Source organism: Primulina eburnea, chromosome 5 (assembly GCF_022965805.1).
Source record: "Primulina eburnea isolate SZY01 chromosome 5, ASM2296580v1, whole genome shotgun sequence".
Lineage (NCBI taxonomy): Eukaryota > Viridiplantae > Streptophyta > Magnoliopsida > Lamiales > Gesneriaceae > Primulina > Primulina eburnea.
In genome coordinates this window covers 5,494,498-5,505,836 of record NC_133105.1, presented here as the reverse complement: position 1 = coordinate 5,505,836, position 11,339 = coordinate 5,494,498, and the positions used below count along the sequence as shown (strand labels likewise).

The following is an 11,339-nucleotide window of genomic DNA, read 5'->3' as shown; positions in this document are numbered from 1 at the left end:
GACAACAAATTAAAGAAAATTTTATCGAAATATGCTCTTATGTAAAATGTAATCGCTTAAAATCAAGGATAGAATTAAGCATATGATAATATGACAAAACAACATATACAAAATGGTTACGAAAATAAAAATATGTATCCTAAAAAAATTAACAAGGAATACAAAACAGAAATTTATTTTCACGCGTATTATCTTTTGTGTGGTGCTTTCATCGCTCTGTCCAACCTCAAGCATTTAAGGCCCCAACGAAACTCCAGAACCATCATACCCAAAGAAATGAAAATGAATACGCCATTCCTTCTTCCCTTCTTCCTCCCGCAGCTGCTGATCATACTATTTCTGATCCCGCACCAGAATATTCTCTCAAGCGCCGCTGCTGGCAGGTGGGATTTGCTTCAATCCAACATTGGCATAACAGCCTTGCACATGCAACTCCTCCACACCGACCGAGTCGTTATCTTCGATAGAACTGATTTCGGACTGTCCAACATATCCTTGCCACACGGGAAATGCCGCGACGACCCTAATGAAATGATTGTGAAACACGACTGCACAGCACACTCGGTGGAGTACAGCGTCGCTTCCAATTCCATCCGCCCCCTTAAGGTGCAAACCGACGTGTGGTGCTCCTCCGGTGCTGTCACAACCGACGGAACATTGGTACAGACAGGAGGGTTCAGAGACGGGGAACATGCAGTTAGAAAGTATAGACCTTGCAGGCTGCAGCGAAGATTATTGTGATTGGGAGGAAGATGGAGGGGGACTCCTGGTGAAGAGGTGGTACGCTACGAATCATATCCTGCCGGACAACCGGTGTATTGTTTTCGGCGGGCGGGAGATGTTCAATTATGAATTTTACCCGAAAAGACGCGGAGCGGACAAAGTGTACGAGTCGCCGTTTCTGAGGCAGACGAATGATCCGGAGAGCGAGAACAATTTGTACCCTTTTGTTTTTCTGAATGAAGATGGTAATTTATTCATTTTCGCAAATAATCGAGCTATCATGTTTAATTATAAAAAGGGTGTGGTGGTTAAACACTATCCGACAATTCCGGGCGGCGATCCTCGAAGTTATCCGAGTACGGGTTCTGCCGTTCTGCTGCCACTCAAGAAATATGGTAAGGCCGAAGTCTTGGTATGCGGAGGGGCCCCCCGAGGAGCATTTATGAAGGCAAAACAAGGTACTTTTGTGGGGGCCTTGAATACTTGTGGGAGGATCGGGATCAATGATGCGAATCCTAGTTGGGCCATGGAGACAATGCCAATGGGTCGGATCATGGGGGACATGGTGTTGTTACCGAATGGCGAAGTCTTGATCATAAACGGAGGGGGCTCGGGTACTGCAGGGTGGGAATATGGTCGGGATCCGGTTCTATCCCCGGTTATTTATCGACCTTATAATCGAGTAGGGACGAGGTTCGAAGTCCAAACTCCAAGCTCTAGACCCCGTTATGTATCACTCGACTGCAATATTGCTACGTGATGGTCGAGTCCTGGTCGGAGGTAACAATCCCCACGAGTTCTATATGTTCAGAATGGTTCTTTTCCCCACGGATCTCACATTGGAAGCATTCTCGCCTACGTATGTGCATGTTTCACGTCCGAAGATAGTTGCCTCTGTTTGGCAATCTAAAATTAAGTACGGACAGCCCGTCCAGGTACGGTTCACATTTCCTTCGGATCGGATAGATGGATCTTCCGTCATGGTAACAATGGTTGCTCCATCGTTTACTACACATTCGTTTTCGATGAATCAGAGGATGTTAGTACTTAGTGGAGGGAATGTGGTGACCATCTCGGGGAACACACATGAAATTCAGGTGACGGCGCCGGGTTCGGTCGTTCTTGCGCCTTCCGGATATTATCTTCTATTTGTGTGTCATCAAGGCATTCCAAGTGAGGGCATTTGGGTCCAAATCACGTAAATAAAGAATATTTATATGTTAAAGGATCGTTTTCTCGAACCCGAGACACATCGGAACTTTAAAAATTTTATTTTTGACATTCAAAACATTCACGTCATATGATTTAAAACATTAGTAGGATGTTTAAATATATTTACTTTTGCGTAATTAACGCTGATTATTCCGATTTTTAAGTAGGTATAATACTTATTGTAATTCTATACAAATGAATCTCTCTTTTGATCGTTTAATCAGGTCATGATCGAAAATTAGACTTCTTGTTTAGATTGTTTCAGAGATATTAAACAATTTTGTGTCGAGAATGGATCGACGGGATTTCAAAAATCCATGGACGATGTAGCCATGAAAGTGTCGGTGAATCTTCTTGTGAAAAAGAGGGTTGATCGATTTTTTCTTTGTGACGGAGGAAGTTGAAAATTCCAAAATTTTATCTTCAAAATACTTGTGTTTTTTATATGATTCTCAAAGACATATATATTTATAAGCTTTAAATCCTAATTACATCACGAAATATCGTTCATTAGTATTCTTATTTCCATTAATTAGTTAAAATTCATATTTTGCATATATAATGCAAAGTCAACTCTTTGTAATTAGATACACACACATGTAAACTTTAATAATCTATATTTAATTTTTTAATTAGTTGTTAATCAAGTTTAGACCTCTCTAGAATATTTAATAAGAATCATGTATATATCACAGTCACCGCTACTAACATTATTATTTATTTAATAGATTATAAATTACTAACTTAAATAATTGTGAACTTATTATAACTCGATCAACGATCAGACAACTCTAATGTACCAATGATATAAATCTTGTTCGTAGAATGAAAATTGAAAATTTCGAAAATCAAAATTTTCAATAATTACTTTTTGATAGCTGTCATTTTTGTGTACTCTTTACCAAAGCAAACAGTTCTACTCTATTTACTTAATTAGTAGTTAAGCTATCTTCCATAACTTCCAATACACAGAATCCAGTTATAAACTCTTTTATAAGCAATCTGTTTGATCTTCATCACACTACAACTGTCAAATTCAACTCTTTGAAGTTGACTATATCAACATGAACACAAAATTTGATGCTTGTGTTACCATCAAGTGTTCAAGGATATAGCTAACTGCGGGTTCATAACTTCTTGTAATTCAGAATAACATTTATTTTTATTCGTTCTTATCCTAATTAGTCCCATTTTTTCATCAACACCTTGACCAAGAATGTCATAGCTAAAATGTGATTGCACCCATTAGATAATGATAAGAGAGTAATAACATCGCCCCATGATCCCTTACGTATAATTGACATTGTCGACAAGAACATTAAGTTATGGTTAACGTATAGTACGGTTCCTTCAACTCATATTTCTCGATCGAATCTGCAACCATTGGTTTATTGAAAGTTGTAAATGAATTCGACAACGATGAGATATATCTTTAAGTAATAATAATGACATGATATCTGCAACTGAGTAAACACATTTCCAAAATGCACATGTGACACTCTACTTAGAGATTATTTGCACTATTAACTCATCAGATCACATGTGATATCTTCACTCGTAAGCAAATGGTGAATCTCCGACTACAATATATTTGCTCGTACACGTTCAAAAACCTCGTTTCTTTTAAAACCTCTTGCTATTATCATAAACCTTAAACTTTTTTCTTCCACTGTACATATATAAATAAAGTTGATATAACAAAAAACAAGAAAAATCACTTTGAAAATCTCCCACCAATCAAGGCAATCCTGGAAACCCTGATTAAAACCAATCCGCTCTAATCTCTATCCCCTTCTGATTGCTTTTCAATGTAAATTAAATTAAGTTAATTAGCATTGCAAGTCGTACTAGGGCTTCCATCTTCCAAATGTTTCTGTGAAACTCCCGAGTATTGAACATTGGGCGCCTATTTCTGCTCTCTAGCCCAAAGCCACAGGTGATCGTACCTATCTGTTTTGTGCTTGGTTTTTTTTGTGTTCCAGTAACCCTTGGTAACCCTTGGTTACGATATGTGATTTTATTTTATCTGGTATTTTTTCAATTTTTGGTCTTTAGTGAAGTTGGTGTAGATGGCGGAGGAGAATAAGGCAGAGGAGTTGAAGGGTGGGGAGCTTCTGTTCTGTGGAACCACAGCTTGGGATGCCATCGGTCGGCGGAGAAGCTTGGCGGAGGAAAATTTGGTTTCTCCAACGAGGCTTAGGCCTCTTATGGGGGTAGACATTCGATTTGTCTTATCTGGTTGCGGTATGGAGATAAAAATCTCGGCTTTGTTTGTTTATTTGTGCTTGTTTGCGGTGGATTAGATATGAAATTGTTTGTATTGGTTTCCCGCTTTCACGTAAGAAACGAGTGTTGAAAGTTCATTATTTTTGTCAAAATGTAGTGTCCTGTCATTGCGTGGCGTTGGATGTTGAAGGTCGCTGTTACACCTGGGGACGCAACGAGGCGTGTTAAGTTTTATTTTATTTTTTCAGGCGGATTTATATTTTTAATATGTTTTGAATAATTATTCTGTGTAATTTTTGTTTTAATAACGCACAGAAGGGGCAGCTTGGGCATGGTGATAAGATTCAACGAGATAGGCCGACAATTGTTTCTTCGTTGTCCAAGTTTGTTGCTTTTCTTTTTCTACATTCACATTCCACTTTTCAGAAGCATGCATATTATAAAGAATGCACGTTATTGGATTACAAGGGACCATTCATTTATGCTAAATGGTTTTGCATTTTATGCTTACTATTGCCCTATGTTAAATTTCACATTCTTCCTCTCAGGCATAAAGTTGTTACGGCAGGGGCTGGTAGGAGTCACACCGTAGTAGTAACTGAGGGTGGTCTCTCTTTTGCTTTCGGTTTGAACAAGCATGGGCAGCTTGGTTCAGGTTCTGCAAAAAATGGTGGGTTCCACTCTCAGATCTCATCATCAAAGTTGTCAATCATATATTGTTTCCTGAAAGTCTTTATATGACACAATTAAGTAATATTGTTCTAAGCCCAACAAATACTCAGAAAATGTGAATTTTCATACAGAACTTTCCTATTTGGAACTCCCCCGCCCGTCTCCAAAAGGCATGTGTGTACTGAGTATCTTCACTCTTAAATGTCCATTATTATGTTCACCTCTAACTGCTATCAAAATTGGGATTTCTCCTCTTAGAAAAATTACTCATTTGACTATCTTGATTACCATAATATGTGTGTTCAAATATTTTGTTACAACATTTTGCTTTTTTATGTAACTTATTTTCAAATGCCTGTCAGTGTCCATTGGCCCAGTGTAGTTGATTTTCTCAGTTAAAATAATCTATATTGGAATAAATTTGAGGAAATTAAATAACCTTTGAATTTAACTGATGGCTTATTTTAAAGTTTTTTTCAAGTGCCTGCATCCTGATTTAGTTCAAATCCTTTCATTAATGGATTTACACAAAATTGACATCAAAAGCATAGTAATGAGTTATTTGCAGAAGGTTCACTTTAACATATCGATTGCCATAAAATGATGCGGACATGTGTTCTGCAGTTGAATTGTCCTTGTCATGTTGTTCTTCACAACCGTATTACTTTCTAGGAAGTTTGATTGAACACTTCTTCCATTTTAATTCCGTGTTTAATCTTTTTCACTTGAATTTAATATATATTACATTCTGTGCTCACTATTTGGGCAAACAAGTCCAAGAATTGAAGTTCGGTATAGATAAAATCATAAAAGTTTTATCAAGTAAGTAATCATTTCTATTTGAAGAATATTGCTTTGCTAGTGGCTCCTTTAATTTGGACTACTTATTCGGTGTTAACACTTCATATTTCTCGTTTAGTTTTATATCTTTGTCTATCTGTTTATGTGACAAACTTGGTGGGTGGTTTATTGTTTTCCTTTTAAAGCAGAGGTTGAATCTTCTCCAGTTCGTTGCACAGTTTCTGAAGTCAAAGCAGCTGTGTGTGGTGGTGAATTTACTGTGTGGCTAACTTCAATTGAAGGATCTTCTATTCTGTATGGTTTGTGGACCTCATTATAATCTGACTTCAATAATGTGTAGTCTGTGTTTGGATGTGGCTCAGCTCTGAAGTCCACCAGTTTATTTTTTCCAGATCTTCACTCAACGCATTTTTATGTTGCAAATTAACCACCCAAAATAAACCAGTACACAATTGCTAATATACCACCCAATTGTGTTTTTCTCGCACTTATGTTTCCAATCATATATTATCTCAATTTTTTCATGTGATCTTTTCACCTGTCCCCGATTTAAACAGTATTTTTAATAGTTTCTTCATAACTTTTTAAAATTTATTTTAGTTGATGATAGGTAAAAAGGTCCTACAAGGACTGGTGCAGCTCTCTTGTTGTGACTACTTTTCTATTTATCTGTTGAAAATACACTGAATTTTAATCTAATATTTCTCCTAGAACTGCTGGTCTTCCTCAGTATGGACAGCTTGGGCATGGTACTGACAATGAGGTGTGCGGGCTAAGCGCAACTAATCTTATTTTTTGTACTTTTTTAGGCAATGACATTCTCGTCTTTTTTTGTTCATCAAATTTATCTCAGTCTTACAATTTTCGTAAGTGGTTATGTACACATTTACCTAGTGATTTATTTAACCCAAATAATATTTCTTTTCCAGAAAATGTCAGTTTCAGTTCTCCTAGACTTCAAATCGTCTATCTATGGTGGGTTCTGTGTCAGGTGTTCAGAAGCCCTTACATGGGATGTGATCACCTCCTTGATATTGTCATCGAGATGCATGATTTAAGTGCAACATAGCATGCATATTATATGAGAATTGCATTGTATTGTTTTGTTGTGTCATGAATTTGACTAGTGCAGAAAATTTTAACCAAACTGTGATTGAATGAAAAATTGAATGATGCTCATGCCTCATGTTTCATTTTGGAATGACTGGATTATTTCTTGTTTTTCTAATTCAAGATCTGGCTCATAATTTTGGGATTTTCTTTTCATAGAAGATGGATAATCTTCATTTCAGTTAGATGTTTTAACCGGAGAATTTAGTTTGCTAGCTATTGTTATTATCTTTCCTTTTTCCTTGGGCATTTCAGTAATTAAGAGACATTTTTTTCATGACAGTATAATACCAAAGATAGTTCTGTGCGGCTTGCCTATGAAGCCCAACCTCACCCTAGGGCAGTAGCGTCTCTTGCAGGGGAGACTATAGTCAAAGTTGCTTGTGGAACTAATCATACTGGTATTCACAGATTTAGTTTACCTGCTAACATACCTATATTATTGTGTTATCCTGTCACTTGCTTATCATGGATACTATGAATAGTCATTCCTGATTCCTCGTTTTTCTTTGACCTCAGTGGCAGTCGATAAGAGCGGTTATGTTTACACGTAAGTTTTGTATTTCATGGAACTTGTATGAGGTTATTTTATTATATGCGAGAGACAGTCACGCCTGCTTATTTTATTTAATCTGATTTTCTTTGTTCTTGAATGATTAGGTGGGGCTTTGGTGGTTACGGAAGGTAAAAATAATCTCATTTGTCATCTTCTTTTGTTCAATTTTGCTACTATCATGGGCTTAATCAATTCGATTCTGGAGACAGGCTTGGGCATAGAGAACAGAAGGACGAATGGTCTCCACGGCGAGTTGACGTTTTCACAAGGCATAATGTTTTGCCTCCTGATGCAATTGTTTCTGCGGGTTCTGTCAATTCTGCATGTACAGCTGGTTGGTGGTTCTGTGTTTTTTTTTTGCAGTGTGATTTTTCGAGTCCATTTGAGTATAACATTTGATTTGATTTGTGTGTGTCTTAAACGTAATTTATATCCATTTTTTGTTGGTTAACATTGAAATACAACTTTACACTTGGCTGGCCTTAATTTGTGTGTGGGTGTGAAATAATTGAGTTCCATTTTCAGTGTTTCATATGCAAAGTGAACTAGGTGTGTGAGAAGCACATTATTTGCAAAACTCGAGATTCATTGTTCTCTTTCTTAAAATATCTCCGGCTGCTGAACAACTCCTTATAGGTCTATGCGCCAAGTTAGTGATATGATTGAATCATGGGAACAAGATTTCTTGTGAATTTACACTCTGAAAGTGCTGCAATTATTGACTTTGTAGGAGGTGGACAGCTTTACATGTGGGGAAAATTGAAGAACAATGGAGATGACTGGATGTACCCTAAGCCTTTGATGGATTTAAGGTCCTATTTTGTTTTCGTTATGTGAAGCAATGCTTTTGTTTACTCATCTACAATTAGGTCTGGTGAAGTACAGTGTCTGTATCTTCTGCGGGAAACTAGAAAATATGTTTTTGGTGATATCTTCATATTGATTCTATCAATCTACATGTTGGCATTTAAAAAGAGCTGTGACAAATATAGAAGTAACTGCATTGGAAGGAACCAGACACTTCTTTTACCACCTCATGTTGTTTTCCAAATTTAGATGATGTGTTCTTTGCTTTCTCTATTGAGCCCCTCAATCAAAAAAAAAATTGGAGATAAAAAGTAACCTTCAAAACCATAACCACTGCCTTGGCCTTTGTTGTAATATCCTCTCTTCCTTACCTTAATAATATGATACCATCTTCTCAATGTTCTCATATCTCTTAGGGTTTTCTTCTGTCAAAAAATGAAGTAATCTAGTTTTAGCGATTAATATTGGTGTTCTTCTACAGTGGCTGGCATCTGCGCTGTATGGATTCAGGCTCTATGCATCATTTTGTTGGTTCTGATTCTTCATGCATAAGCTGGGGCCATGCACAATCTGGCGAATTGGGATACGGACCTCTTGGACAAAAGTATTTTGTTTTACTAAATAATTTTTGAATGCTACATATGCAGGCTCGTGCTCCACAATACAAATGTTTATATGAAATGATGCATGTCAATTGTATTTCAATGCATTTGTTTTATCTTCCAATGTTTCTGCAGATCTTCTGCAGCTCCTAAAAAAGTAGACTTGCTCGAGGGCATGCATGTTATCAGGTTTGTATCATCTTGTGAATATGAGAACTTTTCTTCGTCATTTTTTGTGTCACACTTGGCATGTTTTTTGGTGTAGTGTTGCCTGTGGATTTGCCCATTCATTAATGGTTGTTGATAGAACCAATGTTGCTGATCGTTTTGAGAAGGTATATGACTAGTCCTCTTCACTGAATTTTCAGTATGTTTGTAGAACAGTGAGGCGTTGAATGCATCAATCTATTCATCATGGTTTGGAACAAACAATATGTCAAGATGTCTTTATGGTCAACGTTTTTCTTTACCATCTTTATTCTTTTGTATCGGACAGTGTTGGTAGCTTACGTGGTTGGAAATATTGAGTTTCACCAATGTAAAAGACCATCTGTGTTGTACTATATGGGCTACAACGTTCATGTGAAAAATAAGCTTAAATTATTGTGTTTTTTTAAAATTGGGCTGAAATCCCCCTGCAAACAATTTGTATTGCACATGTTTTTATGTCCCTTGAAACTATTGTGGAAAATATCAATGAATATAATGAAAGCCTTACTATGTTTTTCTAACAAGAAAGAAAAGAAAGTGAGATTTTCAAATATTTTTATGGTGAGGAGATTATGCTAAATCTAAATAGAAAAAAATATCATTATTTTTTTACGACACTCGACTTATGCATATGCGCATAAAAACATGCTTACCAAAAAATATTTGTTTGCATTGGGTACTGAAAACCTTCATTACTTCTGTGTATATAAATGTTTGTTTATATGGTTCTTTTGTTTGTATATTTGTTTGGGTTTATTTTTTTAGGGTTTACAAATATTATATAAAGTATATGCTTGTTTATTTGTTTAAACAAATATTTTTTGTGGGTTTGTTATTTCGTTTGATTGATTGTAGATTCATCTCGTAGTTTGCTTCGTTTTTTAGGGGTTAGGAATATTTATGTGGAGCAATTTTTTGTTGAAATAGGTTTTACTTTTGTTTGTTATTTTGTTGTAAATTTTATTTAGTTTTTTAGGGGTTGGGGTTTTTGTGTTAAGGGGTGATATTTGGAAATGAAATTTAGTGAAGGCTTGAAAGATAAAAAAGCCAGCATCAAAACCTCTCCCTTTATGATATAGTAAGATTTCAAAGTCTATGTTAATTTTTCTGTGTGTCTATTGACAGCTTGAAATCTATGATGGCAAAGCTCCTGGTGAAGGTATGTTTTCGTACATCTCGTGTGCCCTCTTTCGAGAAGATGATGATTGAAAATAAGTAAAGATCCTAAAAAAAAGCACTATTATTTACAAATAGGAAAACCAATGAGATTTGGGTCTATTTTCAAGAACCAAGAGTCAGTTTCCAAAACCAACTGGTTGTATTTCGACATATAACTTGTTTGGGTGATACCATTTTTCACCCAGTAGCTCAACTATCATGTTTCAACACAACCTGGTTAGTCAAATTTTTTCTCTGTTTCTAAATTTATCATGGTGCAGGCCTTGAAGATCCCAATAATATACCTGAACCTGCAAGCGCAGAAAAACTTCCTAATAGAAGTTCCGTGAAAACTTCTCAGAACTCGAAAAAGCGAAAAAAGGGGAAAGATTCTTCAGAATCTGAGGGCGAGAACGAGGAGAATAGCTTTTCTGATGACAGCGACGAAGAAATGAATGGAAAGCACTCCGGTAGAGGACGAGGCAAAAATTCTGGTAGATCTACTCCAAGGAAGAAAGGTAGTGGCCGTGGTTCTGGGCGTCCTACATCAAAATCGACAGGCGCTCAGAAATCTGGTGGAGGAAAAGGAACTGGGAAGAGAGGAAGACCTAAAAAGACCTGAGCTTTACCGATGTTGAATTTGATTGATTTATTTTTTTCTCTGAGGTGTTAATCACTGATTTTCTTTTAATTTCTGGATGCATTTTAATTTTGAGCCCCCCTTTTAGCAAAATGCCATCCTGAGTTTGATGTTAGTCTAACTCGAAAGCAAAGTCGTGTCTTGTGTATTAAAGCACAAAATATTTAAAATACCTGTCCCGTAATTTTCCGCTTTTCAAAATTGTTTTATATATGCATTCGATATTTTCTGATAAAATATTAGGAACTTAATTATGATTAATTGATTCTGGGTTGTTTTTGCTTTTTGTTAATCTAATTTATTAAGTACGACGATATAGACATGTTTACCAAAAAGTATTTGTGCATATTATTACTGCTATTATTTCAATTTTATTATTATTTTATATGTGTTAATTTAATTCTGCATTGTCCATGTTGCTATTGGTTTCACCTATTTCTATATTAGTGAAAAAATTATTTTGAATTTCTCTCGAATAATTACCTATCTCTAAATTTCTACACCGAAACAAAAAAAAAGTTTTAACCACCAGACATGAAACAATTTATTTTGTTTATCAAGAAAGTACAAAAGCAATTAACAGACGTTTCAACTGTTAAAAATCTCTGAACTAAAAAAAATA

General features: G+C 36.1%; 1 protein-coding gene and 1 pseudogene across 3 annotated transcripts; both read left to right on the top strand.

Annotated features, from left to right (window-relative positions):
• Window positions 1-222: 222 nt before the first annotated feature.
• LOC140831671 (aldehyde oxidase GLOX1-like) lies at window positions 223-1,958 on the top strand (annotated as a pseudogene).
• A 1,690-nt stretch (window positions 1,959-3,648) lies between these two features.
• On the top strand, window positions 3,649-10,889 carry LOC140832656 (uncharacterized). 3 transcript variants are annotated; one of them, XM_073196786.1, is made up of 17 exons: window positions 3,650-3,871; window positions 3,991-4,179; window positions 4,319-4,380; window positions 4,477-4,544; window positions 4,710-4,831; window positions 5,823-5,928; window positions 6,346-6,397; window positions 7,028-7,145; window positions 7,264-7,294; window positions 7,405-7,428; window positions 7,510-7,634; window positions 8,031-8,112; window positions 8,589-8,711; window positions 8,845-8,898; window positions 8,975-9,044; window positions 10,045-10,078; window positions 10,359-10,889. In XM_073196786.1, exons 2-17 carry the CDS (start codon window positions 4,005-4,007, stop codon window positions 10,697-10,699), a joined length of 1,587 nt encoding a protein of 528 aa, XP_073052887.1. In that variant the 5' UTR covers window positions 3,650-3,871; window positions 3,991-4,004; the 3' UTR covers window positions 10,700-10,889. The 3 variants fall into 3 exon arrangements, with proteins under 3 accessions (XP_073052889.1, XP_073052887.1, XP_073052888.1); XM_073196788.1 differs by lacking the exon at window positions 10,045-10,078 and having other exon boundaries at window positions 3,649-3,871; window positions 10,359-10,539; XM_073196787.1 differs by lacking the exon at window positions 3,650-3,871 and having other exon boundaries at window positions 3,986-4,179; window positions 4,319-4,384.
• The last annotated feature ends 450 nt before the right edge of the window (window positions 10,890-11,339 follow it).

What these genes read in the sequence shown, in the direction of transcription:
- LOC140832656 (XM_073196786.1), top strand. Translation starts at nt 4,005, where the DNA reads ATGGCGGAGGAGAATAAGGCAGAGGAGTTGAAGGGTGGGGAGCTTCTG. An exon ending in ATTGAAGGATCTTCTATTCT is followed by an intron (nt 5,929 to 6,345) that starts GTATGGTTTGTG and finishes TATTTCTCCTAG; the next exon opens with AACTGCTGGTCTTCCTCAGT. An exon ending in AAGAGCGGTTATGTTTACAC is followed by an intron (nt 7,295 to 7,404) that starts GTAAGTTTTGTA and finishes TTGAATGATTAG; the next exon opens with GTGGGGCTTTGGTGGTTACG.